This window comes from Prinia subflava, chromosome 2, assembly GCF_021018805.1.
Source record: "Prinia subflava isolate CZ2003 ecotype Zambia chromosome 2, Cam_Psub_1.2, whole genome shotgun sequence".
Lineage (NCBI taxonomy): Eukaryota > Metazoa > Chordata > Aves > Passeriformes > Cisticolidae > Prinia > Prinia subflava.
Window position 1 is genome coordinate 60347683 of NC_086248.1, and position 22629 is coordinate 60370311.

The 22629-nt window shown below is 39.1% G+C and overlaps 1 protein-coding gene across 24 annotated transcripts in view; it reads right to left on the minus strand.

Moving 5' to 3' along the window:
* The window catches only part of LOC134546893 (uncharacterized), a 249245-nt gene that overhangs the window by 68852 nt on the left and 157764 nt on the right, over positions 1 to 22629 (minus strand). For 3 of the 24 annotated variants that reach the window (XM_063390174.1, XM_063390173.1, XM_063390170.1), the window contains one exon: positions 574 to 888. The exons of the other annotated variants lie outside the window; for them this stretch is intronic. Coding sequence is in view for 1 of the 3 variants with exons in the window: in XM_063390173.1 (XP_063246243.1) it covers positions 873 to 888 (16 nt within the window). In the remaining 2 variants the exon portion in view is untranslated. Of the gene's footprint in view, positions 1 to 573; positions 889 to 22629 lie in introns of those variants that run through there. 24 annotated transcript variants of the gene reach the window in all.

Here is a 22629-nt window from a genome sequence, read left to right on the forward strand (position 1 = left end):
TATTCCTAATAAATTTTGAATATTGCTGCTATTATGTTTGAATAATGCTGCACTGTGCTTCAGTACGTGCCCTAACTTTGGGGAGATAAGCTTTTGTGTCACCAGACTTGACTCTGGAAGACATTGTTCAAATGCAGAAGTTTCCTCGTTCATGCTGGAAATTCTGAAATATTCTCAGGAGTATTGCTATGTCAGGTCCTGGGAGCAAGAGTTTGTAAATCCAGGCAGAAAATTCTACATATCAATTCTATTCCATATTAGTACCTTGCACTGCACATAAATTAGCATTTCAATGCTTGAGAAGATACAAACCTATAAAAGGTGGTGATGCTAAAGCAAGCATGTCAGCCATGAGCTAAATAAACACACAAACCATTACAGTTATTTCCACACAGAAAGAAAATCAGTTACCAAGTACAAAACAGCAGGTAGAAATACTTCAGCCCTTTACTATCAGAAGAAAAAGGGGTAAAGAACAGACTGATTTAGTTCACTGATTTGGAATTAAGTTTTCTCACATAATTCTGTGAAGTTCTGTCATTAGAGATTTTCACACTGAAGGAAAAGTTTTATTCAACAGACAGAATTTATTCCTATTTCAGTCATCTGCAAACACATAACTGCAGTCAGATGAAGTGGGATCAAGTCCAAGGATGAGTGGAAGGAAACAAAACTTTCACTCTAAAAATCCTCTATTTTCTTAAGAAGATATTTCAGTGCCTAATTTTTCTGGCATTTGCACATAAGGGATGAGGGACAGTAGGAGATTTATGGAAAATGTTCTTCATCAGGTTTCCATCAGTCTCAAGGAGAAAGACTTCATCTTGCTATGGTTTTGCCCCAGCCTCCAGTGAGCTGAACACTTCGGTGTTTTAGGAGAACCATCTCCTGTAAAACACATAGAAAAACAACAAGAGAATTGTATTTGCAGTGGAGGTCCTTTATTATTTGTTGCTTTTGTTTTGCTTTGTTCTGAAAAGAAAAACAAAAAGAAAAACAAGCCTCTGAAAAGAGGCTTTGTCAATACCCAAGGACTGGTACCCGTCCTTATACTCCACTTGCAAAGCATTCATCCATTCAGATGCCCCAGTTTGCCACCACTGCCATCAGCCAGCTGATCAGATGTTTTCTTTCTTTTAATGTGTGCTTTATTCCAAAAGCCTCTCCACAAGGTGTAGTTTCAAAAATTGTGTTCCTTTAAAAATGTTTTTGTATTTTCATCTTCCTGTTAATTTGATATTGTTTTATAAATTTGCTTTGCCCACATTTCATGTGTCTATGCTTCTTCTGTTACCCTTCTCAGATGGAATGACAACAAGTGAATGCAATAGCCTAGCTGGGAACATGTCACTGACACAAACAGTAGTTTTTACATTTCTCTGTATTGCTCTAATGTTTTATTTGCATTTGCAGATATCACTTCACACTAAGCAGATGTTTCAAGGGGCTGTCTACCATGATTCCCTGCTCTTTTATCCAAGTGATTTTGTGAATCCAGCACTGTCTGCAAGCATTTTGAATGGGTACTAGCTTGCATTTTTCAACTCTGAGATTCAGCCATTCCTTTTCTGGGTACCCACATATTTCTAAAGGCTCTGAATCATTCTCCTTTAATGCAAACAGACATTAATGTCTGCAGCATGTCTCAGTTTAATCACCTAACCATTATTTCAGGTCAATTGTTTCAAACAAGTTTCTAAGAAAATAAAAAGACCTGAAAATTATGTGTGCTATTTCTCTTTTTTTAACTATCCACTAGTTCTTTTTACTTTCACCTTTACCTTTTTTTTCACCTTTGCCAATTTAGGTGTTTTCCCAAACGTTTCTCTTCTCTCCTTCAAAAGACTGATAGAAAAGATCATAGAATAGGAAACACTTGTCTCTGTGTTAAATAAATTCTGCATATTTCAACAATTTAAAAATGTTTCAGCTTATATGTCTGAGGTATTTGTTATATTAGGAGCTATGAGCCCTGAAGGTGCTGAGTATTTTGATTTTTTTTAAATGAAAAATAGTAATATGCTTGAATTTACATAAAAGAATGTCCAGTTACATTCTAATTTCTACTCACCTCTAATTGGTAAACTTCTGAAGACTCAGAGCAAAATCTTTATTACTACACTATTTCATGGTGACAAAGTAAGTTATATAGCATGTTTTGGGACAAAATGAACAAAAGTCTTGTAATCTAATTTATACTGTAGCAAATACAACAAAACAACTCATAGGTCTTGAGGTATGTGATGGTTGGAAATATTGTCTACTGAACTTGACAAATTTCTTGTAATGATTTGTAGTTGCACCATTTCCAGTTTTGGAGAAATTTAGTGTCTTTACTACAAGAACAAGCAAACTATTGCATCCAGAAGCCAGACATTATTCCCAGACTCTGAAAAACTTAGACTTCATCTCAAAGTGCACATATCAGACTACATGACACTCAATTCATCTACAGCCCCACTGCCCTACTTGTTCAAATGCCATTATATTTTACTCCTAATTAAAATAGGGTTTGATTTACAATCACAATAATGATCATTTATACAGCATTTTTCAAGAGAGGATGGCAGATTACAGGATAAACTCAAAACTATTTATAGAAGAATTGCTTTACCAGTATGTAAGCCTACCAAAATGAAAGTTGATAGCCTTTAAACAACAGCTGGACAAATATTATCCAACATATACATTATCTTAATTAATTTTTACCTTTTTTTCTCAACTAATTTATTAGAGTAATTTTTCTTTTTGTAGTAATCAACCAGCTGCATAGCTCTGCAAATACCGTTCATGGAGTAAATCACTTGATGGGTAATGACAAGTTTCATAGAAACATTTACTTGGCAAATATTTTTTAGATAATTGAGGAGCTCAGCTTTAAAAACCATGCAATAACATTGCATAGTCCTTTTAGACAAGCATAAAAAATACCTTTAAGTGAAATTATAGGAAGAATTTTACACAGCAGGAAGTAATTAGCCAAATGGAAATATGGCTATAATGGTGAGATTAAGACTTTTAACTGGTGAAAAGGTGTTCCCAATCTATAATTGTTAGATACGCTTTAAGATGTTGCCTTATATCTCATAAAAAGAATCTTTAACCAGGTCTATCTGTACTTCTGAAGAAAGTCTCTCTTTTGAAAAGGTTCGGCTTGCACAAGACTTTAGCTGAATAAATCCCATTAACAGCAACGAGTCACTCTGCTAAATCCCCAATGCCCCCGAATGGAAACAACTGTGTAAGTAATGTGCAAGTTTGTACTCTTCTGAACATGCACAGACATGAGATGGAAGGGAAACCTCTTCTCTTGTCACAGATGTGTGATCTTAAAGTATCATGCACCCTCCTGGCAGGAAGCGAAGAGAGGGAAAGGATGGGGAAAGGAAAAGGGACAAAACAGGGAAGCAAGGAAGGAAGGTGCATACACAGGAACAGTAAAATTATAACAACACAAAGGCCACTACAAATACATTCTCAAATACACCTGCATTTTGTTTTCCAAAGGAATTCTCCAGGCTGCCTAGCCTCATCCTTTTTCTTTTGAAGTTCTTTCTGGAATTGACTCTTATCTAAGCTGTTCACGCATCCCTATTGAAATACTCAAAAATGGAGCAAGGTGTGAAGAGGAACAGAAGATTAAGCAAAGCTGCAGAAAATACCCATTTATTCATCTTTCAAAGGCAGTAGAAAAGGAGTCGAGCACATCTTTATTCTTCTGTGAGAGGATGCTATTGTTCATCTCGTTCTAATTATGAAATTTGAACTTAAAAGGAAGAAAGAGTACACCCCTGTGACAGTGCACAGTACATATTTCCGGAAATAATTCTTATAGAGATATATGTCAACCCTATGTAGCCAAGAATGACCCAACAGTCACAAAGCAACACACAGAAGTATTTGATACAATCTACAAAGCTGCACTTCTTGATCTATTTTTGTTCCAGACAGATTAGAGAACTGTGTGGCAGAAGAAGAAAACACAGCTAATCTTTCATGACTGCTAGACAGTGCTGCAGAAATGTAATTGCAGAACCAGAAACTCTCTGAAAAGGATGCCATGCCATTTACCACAATACAAAATTAATCCAATTATTCCTTAATCGCACTAAAGGGAATACTCTTCAAGCAAAATAAAAAGAACAATGTAAGAATTTGGTCTCTACTAAAAATCCATGCATTTTGTAGAGTGGATATTTTCTTTAAAAATAAAAATATGTTCATAACACGCTGAAATTTTTCAATTCTGACAAGCCACAAGTCTGCTACTACTGTCATCTCCCTCTTCCATCTCTATCCAAACCCCCCAATACTTTTAGAAAATGAAGGCATTCCTATTAGTCTGAAATCTAAAAAATGGAGAAAGAAGGGCCAATGTTGTCTGAACATCTTGAGTACGTCTGAGCTCATTGCTTTCCAAAGCTCTTTTCTGCAACTCTTTTATTCAGATATAAGTCACACTTTCATCACTAGGTGATGTGCTTGAAATGAGGAGAAATACAAAGGGGCTGAGGATGTTAGCTCAGAATAAGATACTTTTCTTCTATCAACTGAATGAGACATTGACAGTTTTGCAAGTCTTTCCTGTAGATGTTTGGATTGGAAACAATGACATCTGTAGATTTTTTAAGCCATGAGGTAAAGTTTTCATTAGCTATTGCACACCCAGTAATATCTCAGGACAACATGCTTGTCTGCTCAGGCATTTCCAAAGTTTCCACAGATGCTGGATAGGTGGGAATTTTTTCTTTTCTCTTTCTCTTCCCACCTCCACACCCAAACCAGACTGGACTAAAGACTCTAAAACCAGCTGGCCTACATAATGAGGATATAGATGTTATTATTTGTACTTGAATGAAAATTAGTTTCTTATTTCTGTTCACCAGTTTCCAGCAGATTCTCAGACACATACCTCTGTACAGGATCAGATCTGTCTTGTGTCTGCACCAATCTGCAACCCTTTTTATTTTCTCATTCATTATGTGGTGCCCATGAAATGTGAGGTGTATCCTGCTCCTCTTTGGGTCTGCGTACCTTGCACTGGTGAGCATTGCAACCCTCTTTTCCACAAGAATCCATTTCACATTAACAGGGAAGAAAACAACACTGGCTTTTGGTTCATACAGTCAGAATATCCGCAGAGGAAGGCTTCTTCAATGACTCTTCACCTCAAGGTTAGTAACATTCATGATCCTCCACTGATCATGTATGCCATGAGAGGAACAGTGTGTAATAAACACGTCAATTCTTTACAATCTCTGTTTGATTCTGAATATCCTCCTTCAGAAAACCTGTACTTCAAGCCTATTCCATTAGCCTTAGTGGAATTCAGTTTGTCTTCTACTGGTTTAATGTGATCTATATGTTCTTTCCTAATCATCTTCTGCAGACCTGTTGAATCAGCACTTAGTTTATCTGCTGGCTGGAGAAAACACTTTTACTTCCATAGAATAAGTTAAGTTTGTTTGTTTTTCAAAAATGAGAGACTCCATTATATCAGCTTTAGACAAAAGGTGCTGGGTAGAGTTGGAGTTACATTATACTAGGAATAATTTACATCTCAGCACTGTAAAACTGAAAAAAGTAGTTTTAATTCCTTCAGTAGAGTCCACATGTCGAAGATTTCATCTATCTATAGGTAGACAGTGGTGCAACATAACTGGCTCCCTTCTATGATCTGTGGGTGAAAAATTGCATTGAAAAATGCATACATCCTTCTCACCTGTGCTTGTGCAGGACTGTAGCCCTCTCCATAGCAGCCAGTCCGAGTCCTCTAAATGACTGCCCTGCACAGGATGTGTTGCAATGTCTGGGTATTTTCAGGCCTTCAGGTTCGAACAAAGTGAAGAGTATTTGGTTTATCTCAGGCCATCACTGTAGCTGTGCAGGGAAAGTACTTGATCCTTACTGTTCTGTTAAAATAATCGTAAGCTACAGACTTTTGGTAGCTCTTGTATGTGTTAATAAAGACTCTTTTTGTTCTTACAGATTTGATCTACCCCAGAAGAACCATAGTCCTTTCTGAAGTTCAAATTCTGTTTTACTCTGGAGTAGAGAAAGGGAAGAAAGATAAAAGGAGACGGCTTGTTGACAAAGATGGCTCATCTGTAATAGGTATCACTGGAGTTTCACTTACACTCCTGCCCATGTAGAACAGCTGATCTTACATCAAAATCTCCTACCTTATTTACGTTCCAAATCATCCTTTCTTTAAAATTCTCACAAAAAGCTAATATAAAACAGCTAAATGAGCTCTGTGTCACCAACATAACCTTTTGTCTTCTAGAGGAATAATATAATATAGTAAGTATAATTGTAAGTAATTATTATCCCACATACAGCCTGAATTAAAAAAATAATACTGGAACACAAAATTTGATTGGAAACAATTTTAAAGCATGAGGTATATTTAATTTTCTGGAATGTGATAGTGCTAGAGGCCCTACCTGAGACAGGGATCTTGTGATATAGAACAACATGATAGGAGAGAGTTGCCTCAGTTTACAGTCCAGTTGAACAGGGTGGCAGCAATTGAAAAGGGGAACAGATTAAATTATTTGGCCCTGCACAATAGTTCTGCAATAGACAGGACCCAGCTCCCTTTATTCCTCTTTCAGCTGTTACTCTTTGGCCTCCAATTGCCTTTGCACTGCAAGAAGACACAGACTGTCAGGATGGATACACCCACAAGCAGCTCTGTGTGACCAGGTCAGTCATGTGAGTGAATGTGTATCCACTTACAGTTCTGAAACATGTATATATAATCCCAAAAATACTTGAACTCAAGAGGAATTCAGTATTTCTCTTAATGTGATAGTCTAATCAAATAACTTAAAAGGCAAAGTCTAATCACATTAGAAGTAAATTGAAGACAATATTTTCAAAATAATGCACAAACACAGAACTTCTTGGGGAGCTTTAAAGATCTTAAACAGAATGGGACATCAACATGGAAAATGAACATTTCCAAATTTTAACACTTAGTTCCTATCCAAGGAATGCTATCCTATTCCATTTCTAGACAGCTATATCTGTTCATTCTCAAATGTTACTAGCACCAAATTCTAAAAGCAAGCATGTCCCAGAATGATATAAATAAAGCAATACATCAGTAAATGGCCCACACAGCAGCTGGACCAGATAGCATCTCTGTACATTTTTAAACAATACAATGTAATACTGTATTAACACATCTACTTGCGTAAGTATATGCAGAGATAAAAGACAATAACAATACTTGACACTAATCCTGAGGAAATCAGCATGGAAAATAACTTGCCTTCTAGAGGCTAAAAAGAGCCCTCAACAGTGAGAGCAAAATATTATTACATACCTACGATAAAAGATTTCTACCTCTTTGTCTGACATTGTTCTCATTGACTTGCTAAGTAATGCTTACCAGTATGCTACCAACATCAATATTAAGGAGTTGTTAAATATTCCACATTATTTACAGTATGAAAATATGAATAGCTTTTCAGTCTTGAATCCACTAAGCTCTATAGTCTCCTCGAAGTATTTACATTACCACTCAGAAGTGACACTCCAGCCTCCAGCTTGCTACTACCTTCCCACCTCATATTCACCAGAGAGAGATGTCCCTGAGCCCTCTCCTCTGTGACACTGCCTTTGGAGACAACCTCACAGGTATTGGTGCCTCCATCAGACCCTCCTCTTATGGGAGGCCCTGATTTTCAGACACTACTGTTCTTCAGAAGAAATGGACATGAATCTACCCTGCAAGGGCATGGAGGTGTCTCTTGAGCTTGCAAAAGTAAGCAATCACAGTGAGGGAATCAGGAAAGAGATCTACATAATTTTCTTGCCTTTCTAAAGCCAGTAGGAGAAGAGTACCCTTCGTTCCACTGTGGTAGCCCAGTCAAATCAACCATGCATAGTATTTTTTCCTAATACATGTCTATATTCACGGAACTTATAAATCTCTGTCTTGTCTAATGAAGAGTTCTGACATGCCAAACACAGCTGCTGGCTCAAAATATCTCATAATATTCTCATATTTTGGACATTTGTTAACAAGATGACTAAATCCTCTAGATTTAAAATTGAAAACAAAATACAGCAGCTCCTTGACAAGATGTCCTGCCCTCCCTCCAAGAGCCAGCTTCTCTCTAACCCCATACAACCCTCTCCTGCTTTGTCATCTACCCCCCACCCTTCCTCTGAAACGCAGGACTTGCAAAACTTATCACTGACTATAATTAGTTGAATGCTTGAACTTTTAAATAAAAATTTTCAAGGTAGTAAATAAAAGTAATAGAAATAAGTCAAAACCTTGAAATATCAAAAGCTCATCTGGTTTTCAGATTTAAGGTGTCAGGCCTTTCCTTCATCACATGTTTTAGGAGCACCAGGGAAACACACTCACAACCACATTAATAAAAACTGGGAACATAAACAAAATTAATTTCTAAAAATCCCCAGGTACTTTAGCTCTTGGTTCAAGGTTTTGTTTGTTTGCTTGTTTAAATTGTGAGAAAATCGGAGTAAAAGGTGCTGGGTTTGAGGGTCTGGGATTTCTTTTTCAGAATTCCCTGTTTAAAATACTCTTTTCCAACCAATCCTGCCTGCCAACTAGGTGTGCCATTAATTCAATGGCAAATTTGTGTCAGACCATCTTGCTGGAATTTTGGCAGCACACTGCTACATGTGAGCATTCACAAAACACCAGGATTTTCCAGGCTCCCTGCCAAATGAATGCTTCAGAGAATGTATGTATATACTGTCTTCCTACAGTCTTCAAAGGCTTAGCTTTGAATTACCTGAATTGTTTTGAGTTTGAGACATCATTAAGTTATATTAAATTACAAAATATGTAAAAATAAGAGCCTGTGCTTGCTTGAACTAGCAATTCTGTCACTTTTACCTTTGTGACTTTATCTATAATGACATTTGCTTTTCAGTGCTCTTCTATTTAACAATTCTTCCAGGAGCTGCTTTTCTTTTTTCCTCAGACTTGATTTTCAGCTCCATTGTTTTGCATTTTACTTGGCTGCATAAAAGGTGCATACATCCCTTACACTCTGTGAATGGGATTTTTCCCAAGCAATATTTATCTTAAATCTTCACAGCATTTTTTAAAAGGCTTTTTTTATCTTCCTTCTTTTTTAATTCAATATATTTGCTACCACCCAAGGATGTCATCTCAGTCTCTTCCTCCTCTCCTTTCCATTTTTATCACTCTCCCTTCATTGCCTACATTTCCCCATTTATATTATCACCACCCTTCTCTAACACCATCGTTTTGGAGTATCACATCAATTTTTACCTCCAGGAAGTTGAACTACAAATAGCAATATATTGATTTGAATATTTTACTTTTCTTGACTAGAGCTGAGCCTACACAAGTATTTTGAAATGTTATCAAGCTCAAAACAGTGTCAAACCAGAATGGTTTCTGTTGCCACAGAATCCAATCTGAAACTGCATCAAAAGATGCCCTGGTTTAATTGCCTGCCCACACACCCATCCACAGTGCTTCCCCACCCTCACTCCCCACTCTCACACACCATCCTGCTATTAGATTTTGCCATTCTGTCATCCCTCATCTCGTATCTGTTTCTCTTCTCTCTCATCACCTCCAGCCACTGCTGTACCTGGAGAGCATCTCTTCTTTATCTTCCAAATTTCAGTCTGTCTAGATCATGACTCTCACACAAACAAGGATTTTTCCAAGTCTAATGCTGCTTTGCCAACAGCCTCTCCTACTTCACTCCTTGTGGAGATCTTATCTGATTCCTCTTCTAGCTGTTCCTCTTTTCCCACACTTCCTCCTTTGGATGGGGCTGCCAATGAGTTATTTTTGCTTCTCTTCCTCTATGTTTCTATGCCTACATCAGTCTACTCTCTTTGCTTAAGATTCCCCAAGCTCTGATGTTGTCCTCTGTCATTTTCAGGTCTCTTTCAACATCATCCATCAGTGCTTCAGAAATTCACTCTGTTGCCCACTTTTTCTGGGTCTTCCAACTTTTTTCCAGACCATGAGAAAAATTGTCAGCTGTGACATTTCTCTGAGATCTTCTTCTCTTTTACTCAAACTGGACATTAACTCTTGCTTGGTTTTATATAGCTATATCTTGTCTGCTTTCCCTTGTCATTAAAACAGGAGAGCAGGTTTGTGATCTGAACTGTCTGTGCCAGAAGAAACACTGGGTTGCTCAGGTGGTACCTTCCATCTGTGTACACAGCAGTCCTCCCTGTTTTTTCACCAATAAGTCCTATAATGCCTTCCTTTCCCTTTTCATTATTTCCAAGAAGTGTATCTTCCTTTTCTTTAGCCCTCACATACAGCATTTTCATCATCTATGTCTATCCAGACTGATGTTTTAAAGGTCATCTCTTTCATTTTTAGAAGAAAGTTCTTCTTGGGTTATCTCCAGGCCCTCTACAATCTCTTCACAGCCTGGACCAAGAGTAAGCCTCTTAAAAGGCTCCCACCCACAAAAGCTTCTACTGAGCAGCTTGGAAAGATCTCGTAATAAATTTTCAAACACATTTATCTTTTGTCTTTCACTCTCCCAGATGCTTAGGACCCACTGTCTGTAAATTTCTATGAAACAATTCATTATTTCCCTTCCACTTTGTATTTAAAGCCCTCCATTTTTGGGTTGCCTACAAAAGACTTGACAACAGTCAGACCTCTGGTATGCTGAGGTCAGTGCCTATGATGCTGACTAACATTTTCTGTGTTTCCTGGTGTTCCTCCGTCTGCCTGTCTCCATCTGTTGTTTCCTTGCTCATCCTGGTGAGCTGCTCAGAGGCGGGGCTGCCTTGCTGTTCCCTGCCGTCGCAGCTGCTGCAGCCTGCGCTCCCCGGCCCAGGCTTGTGCCCGCAGGATCCCTGCTCCACAGACCACCCAGGATAACCAGGCCTTGCCTCCCCGAGGATCTGCCTGCCCCTGTGGCGGGAGTTTTGGCCAGGCTGCTCTGGGGGTGGCTGCTGGCTTCAGTGATCATTTACCTCTGGTGCCTCACGTTGGAACACCGCTCACCGCCACCAGTGGAAGTTATTTCACTGACCTCACTTAGTCAGTATCACAAATCACCAAACAATCTGGCTGAGGAAGGTTCCCTCTGTGGGATGGCTTGCCCACAGCGTGTGTCTGTCTCAGGGCCAGCCTTGCCAGTCCATCCATTTAATTCACTCAGAAAATCACATTGAGACAGTAGGACACAAAGAGACCCATTTGCCCGTTGCACTAATCTAAGCTTTTTATTTTTTGCAGTATAAGTAGGGACCAGTGAAGAAAGATGATTTAGCATAAAAACCTGCCCAGCATGCTGATATGAGAACTATGAATAGATCAGTGTTAGAGGTGCAGGACAGGTCATGGCAGTGTAATGGCTGTCAGAGAGGAGGCTGCTAACGCCGCAGCTGAACTAAACGAATTCTCCCCAGGTCTCTTGCTGAAAAGTAAAAGACAGAAAGTAGAACTCTAGCAATAAATGCAAAATTTTACCAGGTCACCCCAGACTGGGTGATACAGGAGGATGCATGCAAGTGAGAAAAGCATTAGGATGAAAGGCTGATAGTAAAAGAGGGCATAAGCCCACAGCTGGTGCTCTTTCTTCAGGATGGCAAAGGCTCATAAAGTTTTGACATCCTAAACTGAATTATCAGAAACCCAAACATGAGCATATTGTATTACTCTCCTAGCTTCTGCTGCTTTCAATGAAGAGGGAAAATCATTTCATTTTTTTGACAATCAGACTCCAGAAATCCTAGATATTTAAAGACGTGATGCAGAGGATTATTAAGCCGAAAGAAAACATGTCCTGGTCTATAAAAAAAACTATAAAAATACAAGTAAACAAATAAGCATTTCATGTGGGACCAATGAAACTCTACTCTTGTCTCCATTTAGCTATGTTCCATAGCATTCAGCTGTGCTCCCTGTCCTCAATATGCAACAGTAGCAGAGCCACAGAGCTTCCTACCTCATTCCAACTGAGCCTGCATCTGTCCTGGTGGCATTTAAAACAATATTTTGGATTACCATCTCAGATGGCAAACTCTTTCATTTGTAGCTCACTAAATGCAATCTCTTTAACCTTATAAAGTCAAGCACTACTGTTCTCATTCAAATCCTCCTCAAATTCAATCCTTTGAAACTCACACATTCAATGGGAAAAATTACAAGAGAGAGAAAATAAAAAGTAACAGAACCCCTTTCTCTGACTTTTTCATGGCATGTCAGAGAAACCAAAAAAATAAGATTGCAAAGGTCCGTGAGATGACAGCAAATCTTTTGGCCCAATTCAGCTGTGAATTAAACGTTCTTCTCTGAAACTTCCCCTTTGCAGTGCTTAGCTCTCCTGATATAAAAAAAAAAAAAAAAAAAAAAAAAAAAAAATTCTATCTTCTTGTTGCAGTATTAGGGATTTTTTCATTTTTATAGAGGAAAGATTCAGCCTGTGAAAACAGAGCTATCATCAGTAGAGTCTGTAAGCATCTGTGCTTCCCAAGTGTTTTCTTTTCATTAGACTATTTTTAATTTCACAATGACTTTTCTCCAACATTAAGTAAAGCTCAGGTAGATACTAACACTTTTATCCCTTGAACATGTTTAGACAGGCTTTTAGTCATTCATTCATATTATTTTCAACTGGTATACAAAAGTTCTCCAAATTTAGAAACATTTGGAAATGTAATTAATGCTGCTTGTCCTAACTAAATAGAGAAGACAGATGCTAAATAGGACCTACATAAAACAGAACCCTTACTTTTCAGTTATTCCATATGTAATTAATAAATTTCTTAAATCTACAGTTCAAGAATTTCAAAATAATGAGGGGTTTAAAATATTTCTATTCTAAAACCTCTCACTATGTCAATTTCACAAGAGCACCTAGCTCATCTATACAGTCAAGACAATCCTAAATGCTTCCGGTTCGATGTCCCAAAATGGGGACATCCAAAACAAGTGACTACTTGTCATCACTGGTATGTTTTTAGGACCTTACACCTTTAATTTATGTTAATGTACTATCACGTCTTATTTAGACTTCATCAAAATCTGTGAAAGGGCAGCAGTTCTATCAATAGAGTACAGAAGGTTTTCAAGGTGTTCTTCAAGGAACCATCCTGGTGCTAAGACAAGAAGAAAACAAATAAAAGAATGAGGAAATATATCCAGTTGAGGTCCTCCCTATGGGTATCTTGCACAGTTGAAAAACATAATGCCATGCATAGTCTTGGGAGGAAAGTTTGTCCAGCATGACCCTGGGAGCTGCAGGACACAGGCAAACTAATTTGCTACATTGCTGAAGTACAGTCAGGATCAGGATGCAAAACAAAATTCCTCATCTTTGCATAGTTTAGTGTGGGTTTTTTGAGTCTTTTCATCATACTTACATCACATTATTTTAAAATCTACATTAGCCCAAAATGTTTGCTAAATTCAGGACTTCTGAGGAAGGGGTACTGGTGAAAGCTTGTTCCATACAGATGGAAATATGAGGATGGATACAAAGTCCTCCTTCCCTCACACTGGAAATGGTGAAGGACAACTTCAGCCACAAGTCAAGGCCCACTGTGAGCAGAAGGGCCTCCAGGAGTACCCACTTGAAGCCACAGTCCCAGCAGTTGCCTTTCTGGATTCTTGGCTTTTTACTCCTTTTCACCTTCTATCTCTTTCCTGGTGGGAAGAGAAACTTTAGTTCTTCACCCCAGTGACACTAGGGAGACATCTGTGCTCCCAGAGTTCAGGAAAAACCCATTCAAACACAACATCTCAGTTCCTCTTCCAGTTTTTCCACGGAGGTTGGTGCTTTAAGCATCAGTTCTAATAGCAGCTTCTGGCATTAAATAAAGAGAAATTCAAGTGCTCTTACACGTGGCCTGAAAGGAGAGCAGGCAGCACTTCATTGAGACACTGACCAGTGAGCAAACACACTGCCTGGCAGACCTCCAGCTTTCACTTACCTCAGAGCTGTTCCAAGAAGAGCAATGTCAGAGCTCAGATCCAGAGTTCAAACTGTATCTAATTATAATAAGGCAATACTGTTGTGGAAAACTTCTTCCAACTACATTTGGAAAATGTGTGAGGTAGCCAAAGCATCCCTGAAAGTCTTCAGAGAATCTTGGCTCAACAAGGGGGTCAAAAAACAAAACATTGTATAACAGCTCACCATCTGTTCTGCACTTTTAAATTCTGCCTCAGCACAGAGAGGGGAGTGACATAAAGAGATGAAGATTTGAACTCAGCCTCAGAGTACACCAGCATTTTTTCTTGCTTGATTGTGTACTAAAACTGCCTGTAAAGTCAATAACTTCCTATGGCTTCACAGCAAAGCAGAAAGATTAAAAAAGAGTCATGGTCCTTTGAAGATGTGGAAGGCAGTAAGTGAGCAGGCTGAATCCTCTTTGGATTTGAAAGTCTATGCAGTGCTAACAGTTCTGCTTTAAGGTGTCAAAATTGCCTTAAATCTTTACCTTTGTTATATCCTGCTGGTATAGACTTGTAATAGGATAGGCCTGACTATTTCAGGCCATTCAGACAGCATCATTTTTCTGTGTGCATTTTTTGAAACACAGCTGATTAGCACCTTTTTCTTTTTTAGGTTTGTTTTGTTGTTTAATGCAGAAACACTTTTAATTACTTTAACTCGAACAGCATGGCAATGTAATGTACAGCATGAAACTCCACTAGATTTTATTGTGGTTGATGGCAACTCACAAACATGAAGTTCCAAACCAAATACTTAGGCCTCTATCTCTTTTTTAGGCTATGAACTTCTCACTAAACTCAGTGCAAAGCCAGAAGTCTAGGAAAGACTTAGGAGCAGAAATATTTTGCTGCTCTCTGTTTGGAAAACCAGGGCAGTGTATTTTAAAGGAAAGAAGAAAAAATCAGGAGGGAGGAGAAGGAGGCATAGCATGGGGTGAAACCTGTCCCATGCCACCTTTGGTGACAGCATGGCCAAGGCTTGCACAGGAACCCAGTGCCCACCACACCAAAACTCCTGGTGTGGGAGGTGGTGTCCTGTCCCCAGCGTTGCAGGCCCTGGGACTCCCAGGAATGCAGGGCAAAGCTGAGGCTCTGCTGCAGCACAAGCAAACAGCCCAGGGCAGGCTGAGAGTTGAGCAGAAAGCACTTTCTGAAATAGTTCCTCCCCTTCACCAGACTGGGTGCCAACCCTTCCCTGGTTTGGTGCCAAGTCCAGCAGCTTAGTTAGGCTGTTGCCAAGGACTTTAAAGAGCCTATTATTTCTGTAGGGACAGCATCACCACCTTTCTCTCCTCCTTGTCTACTTTGTTAGAGTTTTTCACAGAGCTGGTGAGCAAGTTTTAAAAACTCCAGTAATATGGTTGCTCTTAGTATTAAAAAGAATGACCAGTACACACTAATTTGTTACTCCCCAATAAAAAAATGCATGGCCCCTTTCAATAAAACAGTTTTTCCCCATCACAGAGATCCCTGGGCTAGTCCTATGAATTTTTCAGCCTCCTACTAGGGCACCATAAAGAGCTGTTCTGGACTGCACAGACACATTCTTGGCATCAGGTATCTTCCTCAAGAAGCCCCTGCTGTCTCGTGGGGATTGTCGAATTAGTTTGAGGTATAGCTTGAGTGTTGCCCCTGAGCAGACTCCCATAAGTTTCTATCACAGACTAAACTGTGTTTTAAGCCTCAGGCACCTGACTTAATGGAGGGCAAGCGATGGTAGATTGAAGCTCAAGTGTAGCTGACCTTCCAGCTCATAAAGCAGCAAAGACCTGACTCTCCTGTGCTAATACAAACACTCCTGCTGACAGCACATGACCAGAGCTGCTGGCATACAGCTGCAAAAGCCCTGCAGACTGCCAGGCTGGAGGGCTGACAGGGTCCCTGTCCCTGCCTGACCCTCACCATCACACTGCATGGCAGTCAGCTCCTGAGCCACCAGGGGTAAGGGTGCACCTTCACAGCTAAATCAGCATCGCCTACAGCTTGCCTTAAAACATGAAGTTGTTAATTATTTATATCAAGCCTTTCTTACTCCTTGGGCTGAGCTTTGAGCAAAAATGTCCTGAAATGGTATCGTTTCAGTTTGGCTACTTGGGTTAGCACTGCAATGAAGGTGATTAGCACAGATACAGAGACTGTAACATCTATCATATAAATCTAACAGCTACCATATAACCTTTTCCTTCTAACTTTTTCATAGGTTTCTTAAATAAGATCTCCACAACTCACCTTATCTCTTCAGCCTCCTGTCTGTCTATCAGTGTTTCCCTTCATCAGTAACTTTTACTGAGTGACTTCAAGCAAGTTTGAAAATTGCTCAAGTGTCTTTGGTATTTTCAAGCAACTTAAGAGATTTTCTTGACATTCTAACCAGGGAAGAGATTGAAATAACAGTTTCATTTTAAATAGAAATCAGCAGACCCAAGTGCAAATATCAGTAGGAATTCAAACTTCATAATTTCTGCTTTTTATGGAATTACCTGCTAGCATTACAAGTGACACACATTGGGATATGCAGGGAATGAATGATTAACATGAGTTAAGCATCTTCTTAAGCATATGGAGTTTGGCAAAGCAGTGAGCAGGGGGCAGGCTGTGATAACCATATGCAATTCTCTAAAGCATTCAAATAACAGTGCAGGAGAGAAATCAGAGAAGCACAGAGTGATTTGGATTGGGAGGAACCTTAAAAATCAACTCATTACAAACACTCTGCCATGGGCAGACACACCTAGCTCTACACCAGATTGCTCAAAGCCCCATCCAAACTGGTCATGAATCTTCTACTGTCACAACTTCCCTGGGCAATCTGTTCCTCACCATTCCCATAGGGAAAATTTCTTTCTAACCTCTAAGCTAAACCTACTGTCTTTCAGTGTAAAGCCATCACTTCTTGTCCTGTCATTACATGTCCTTACAAACAGTCCCTCTTTAGCTCTCTGGTAGGCCCTTTTAGTTACTGGACGAGACTGTGATATACCCCTGAAGCCTTGGCTTCTCCAGAATGGACAATCCCATCTCTGTCAGCCTGCCTTCAGAATCACTGTGGCTAAGGGCTGGCCAAGTATGAGCACTTAATGGCACTCTACATAAACTTCTGCACCCCTCTGTGTAGCTGTCAGTCCCAGTAGGGAAGCACACTCATTTCACACAAGCAGGAGAGGAGCCCGGCATAACAGCTATTGCCAGTGATAAAATTCATACCTGACAGGGATCAGAATGACCAGAAATTTCACATTCTGGTCTAAAATCTGCTAACTCAGTTTCACATCCCTCCTTCACTCTAAAAACTTACAAAATCAAATTAATTAGACTCCTGAGACTACGAGAAAAAAAACAAGACAAGCAGTCAAATGCCATGAACAAATGTGGTACAAAACCTTGAAAGCACAGGGAGTGATGGCTTCAGCCTTCTTATGGTCTGGTGCTTCTTCCCCCTGAGTTCTGTGACTTACTCCTGAGCTGTAAAGTCAAGCCTCTCAGCCCCTTCTTGAGTGCTAATTTTGATTTATAATATACCTTCAACCCTGAAAGACAGCATCTTGCACACACAAGGTTTTCTCAGCCTCTCCCACTGCTCACCAGATTTATTGTCTTCAAATATTTCTGCCCAAGTTCCACTCCAGGCTTCTGCACACTAGCTCTGTTTTGTCTGCCTGAGGTTAACTTTCTTAGAATTCCCTAGTATTCATTCAGTCCAGGAATACATTCCCCAAGGATTTCAAGATCTCTTTACTGTAGCGGCATTTCCAGTTTCTGACTGTGGAAGAAATATTGATGTGAGTTCCTTGAAACCCTTTCCCTATGAAGTGTCAATAATTACCATCTTGGCATACAAAAAGGAGACTTTGGCAGGCTGCCCAGTAACATCAAACAGGCCTGGAACAGTCACAAGAGCTCAGCTTTCTGTAACAGTACCTGACATGACTGTAAGAAATCACATAATTGACTTCTAGGAATTTGAAAAGAAGATATATTTCTTGTTTAGTTTTTACCAACAACATTAAGACTTATTCTTTTGATACTGGGTTACCAGAATTCAAACATAAATTCTGACCTCTTCCACTATCTACTTAATTGCTGTTTCAGTTATGAAAGCATGCTTTTCCTACTGATTTTAGTCACAAAAAATGTCCTGGCTAGAGCATTCTTGATTTACCTTGGTAGTTCTTTGTGCTGTGAAGTTTTAACTAAAGCTGTAAAAAACTTGCCTCAAACCCAGATTTTCTCTGATTTTTTTCCCATTTTGAGATTAAAAAAAAATGACAGGAATTGCAAACTAAAAATAAATAATTTGAAAAAAAAAGAAAAAAAAAAGAAGAAGAAGAAAAAATGCAACTATCAGAATTTAAACTTGTTATAAACCACAGGAATCATTTGACCCAAGCCACACCAAAACAATGTAGGTCAGCGTACACCATTTGGCCCAAAGTTTCTTTGAGCAGCACATGAATTTGAGTTAACCTGACCTCCTTGGAAAGGCAACAGAGATTAACATTTAGTATACCTCACTTCTTATCTATGCATCCACTGAGGCCTGAACTGCATCCTTATTAAAAGTTCTTTAAACACCACCATTTTTATCATCCCAAGGGAAAGCAGTTTGTCCCACTTATTTCAGCACTGATAAAGACTAATCAGGTACAAAAAGTCTTGTGTTCAAGCAATCCATGCTCAAATTGAACTACTAAATATACCCCAGAAACTATATTCCTCAATGTGAAAATGTATCTTTCTTTTTATTTTTCCCTTTACTTTCAACTTTTTACTTCTATTTCTATATTCTCAGTGTATCTATTTCTAAGATCATAACATAATCACTGAGCTCAAAAAGATTATTTGAACCTCCAGTATATCTGCAGGTTCACCGGTGTGTTAGAAAGAAGAGCATATAGCAGGCCAGAAACACATACACCGAGGAGATGAAGTAAGAGAAGTCATTAAGAAATTGTTAACAATAAACATAATTATGTATGGCACTGAAATACCAAATGAGAAAGAAATCCATCCATAACCCGCTGGTCAGTGGATGAAGGTTTTTTGCACTTTAAGACCTTTCTAACAGCAGCTAGATAAACTGATGAAAAAAAAATCTTGTTTTCTAGACTGATACATGAACTGTTCTAAATATATTCTTTATGATATTTCTTCTTTGTGGCTGTTATAGTAATCCTGTACAAAATCCCAAGATCCATTCAAACTCCAAAGGCACACAAAACTTCCTGTTACTAGCACTTAATCAGCCCTCAAATAGACATTATAAACCTACAGCTCAACTAGAGAAATCAGGAAGGAAGGGCAAGAACTGCAGGAGAATTCTGTGAGAAAATGCTAGCAGAGCTGAAAACTGCTTTGTCACCCTCTGATGCCTCCTCCCATGACCTTTATCAAGTGATTTCTCTACTTCTTTGCCCAGTTTAGACATCCTGCCATGTTCAGTAAACACACAAAACCAAATATGTAAATGCAGAATGGAAAACAAAGGGCTCCCAGGAAATAAGAAACCAGCAGCTGGCACAAATCACCACTGCTTGACTGAAGTCACTTTGGGCTGGTGGATGAGCCAATTCTATGTTTCTACTCTAGCAGCCAAATGGCCCTGGGATCCCACAGCACTCTTTCTTATTTCCACTCATTTCATTGCTATGATATCTTTCTCAAACCCCTTAAAAAAAATAAGAAAAACAAACAAAAGAACTACAAGAAAGCTGTTCTTGTAAAATAATATTTAAAAACAGTATCTAAATAAAAATGCTTTAATAAAAGGACATTTGTGAGTTTCCTGTTGTCATCAGTTACTTTGTCTGAGGGGGTAGGATGGAAACACACACACCATGCTGACTGCTACCATAAGGATCAGCCCACCATGAATGTTGTGCTACATGGTTCATACACATTCATTAAGTGGTTGTCAGTGAATCTTAAAAGATCAAAACAGAAGATGCAAGAAATCTGTTTATATAAATAAACTGAAGATCAGACACACAGGACATTACAGGAAAACTGGTTTCCATCCAGTAGAGATGGATTTGAATTTGTTTGTTTTATAGAAGAGCGAGGTACAGAGATCTGAGAAAAGTATTACAGCATTTACCACAAACAGCAAACAGCTCTTCTCTTTTAAATGTTTTTTAGAGTGCTACTATCTTGCTCACCCTCCTGTTTCACGCCTCAGTTTTTACAAGAAAGGCTCTAACACAGCCAAGAGGGAAATATTTTGAGGCAGTGATTAGATATTTTCCCTAAAGCAGTTAGCACAATTGATTCTTCATATATCAGGATTGCCCAGCAGGAAACTTCACTCTAAAAGCTTTCTGGTCAAAAAGCAAGTCCCAGCCTTCAACCATTGCATTTCCCAGTGTCTCTGAGACAACCTATATCACAGGAAGGAAGGCAGCAAGCACCAGTTACTGTGATGAAGAACCAGAGACAAACCAAACAGCTGTGCCAGGGCATGCAGAACCCATGCATTTCCCCAGTTTTTATCTGGAGCTGGGACAAGACTTGCAGAGTGTGGTACAGCTGATTCTCATCCTTTCTGGGCAGTGGTTCCTAATTTCATTCCTAGAGACTCTGGTTTTCAGATTCTGGAGTCACAGAGATTGTTTCCACCTTTAAAGTATCCTTTTAGTTATGTCCAGGGCTGAAAGGGAGCTGGAAACTCACAGGGAAAAAGTTTGTCTGATTTGTGACATGGAAATACCATCTCTCAGGCTAAAAGAAACCATTCTGAATACACTAATTTTTATTTGTGTCTCCCTGAGGAGGGTGTCTGTAATGGAGGCAAAAGAAGTGGCCTATTCACAAGCCCAGAAGCATCTTTTAAAACATTCATATTCAGAGAAAGACTTGTTAATTAGTTTTCTGAAGATTTGGCATTAGAAGTGGAGGCACTCTGCAGGATTTGGGTACACTGTGGAACAACACTCTCATGTGACATGGCAGAAACACAAACACATATACTCTAAACAACAGACCATATTGGCCCCAGCCAGGAGGCCACAAAACAAGAACATTTCTAGTGACAGACCCTGCCATCAGTTAGTTTTATGCCAAAAACCAAGCTCCACCAAGACTCCCACAGCCAATTTCTACCCAAGTCATCAGGCCTCTTTTTATCTGCCCAACCAACACCCATTAACAAGGACACTATCTCTCCTCAGAGCTGTCCCTGCATTCTGTCCCTCACCCTGGCATGGTCCAGAAACTCCCCAGAATTTCAGTGCTGGCCTCCAGTTTCATCCATCATTTTCATCATGGAGTCAAGATTACTCTTCTTAGGACTGACCTATTCACATGATCTGTGTCTAAACTTTTATTTTGGTATCAGGTTTTTTGTAGTTTATTTCTATGCAGTCCAACAACCTAGACTTCATAAAATTCTACCAAGATAAAAAGTGCTGTGTGGGTTTTAGCTTATTCACATATCTTTATCTGCAGCTTGATTGTCATGCAAAACATGAGTGGATGAATCCTTATTGCTGCGGGTATATTTTCTCCCACAGTATGGTCCTTTTTAAAAAAAATTCATTCATTCAGTTCTTAAAAATCCTTCTTGATATCAATTTCAGGTCAAAACTGTTAATCCAGTGTCAACTCCATTATTGTCAATTACCTTACAAAACCTAGATTTTAACGTGAGAAATAGAAATATTCATCATGTCATTTTATAACCCACCAAGTGCTTATTCAAACTAAAGCACTGATTTCAAAATCACAGCAAGCAACTAAGACATAATTAAACTTTTATCCCTGCAGATTTTGAGAGATATATATTTCCTGCTAAAAAAAATTAAAGGAAACAAAATGGTTTTCTGTGGTGGCAAGTTTTAGTTTAATTTGACGTAAGAGCAGGAAGAAATCTTTTTGTGTAACTAGACATGAGAGAAAAATTATGACAGCGTGCAAGTTTTGTTTTGGGATTTTTACAATCAATATTTTATTTTGCATAACACCTTGATGTTTTCCTATATTTTGCTTAATTTTCCCACTTACTTTGAAGTAAGAATAGAATTTATCTGTTTCTGCATTAAAGAAAAGTTTTCCATCTGGGACCAACTTAGTGAAATACATCTATCCCTTTTCCAGTACAGTGGTCAGCTGTATAAATGCCACATTATTACTTCTGAGCCACCTGTGACCCTTTCCATGCTGCAAACAACACCAGTTGGTGAAACGAGCATCTTGGATAATCATTTGAGACAATCGTTTTGTCCATAATTACAAGTGGACCTTTCTTGTCAAGACTCTTTAGCTTAGATCCCAGAGAAAATGCAAACAGAAGCCAGGTTCCATGAAACTTCTTCCAGGGTGCTTGTACGGAGATGTTACCATCTCCATCAGCCAGCAGCTTCCAAAGCCAGTGACAGGGGCTTCCATTCTGCCCCTCACTGCCCCAGCTCCACTCATAATCTACCAAGGGTCACCTCCCAGATAAAAATGCATGGGTTTGGGTTTGGTTTCCTTCTGCCTAGGTCTTCATACCTTACTGCGGATTTTAAATGCGGAACCATGCAAACAAGTTCTCTGCAAGTCCAAGCCTCACTTACAGCAGTACAGACAGGACCTTTAGGCACAAACTAAAGATTACTCTTCAACAGAAATTAACCACACTCAAACAGTGATTTTTCAGGCCTCAAACCTGATAAAATGTTTTAAACTCA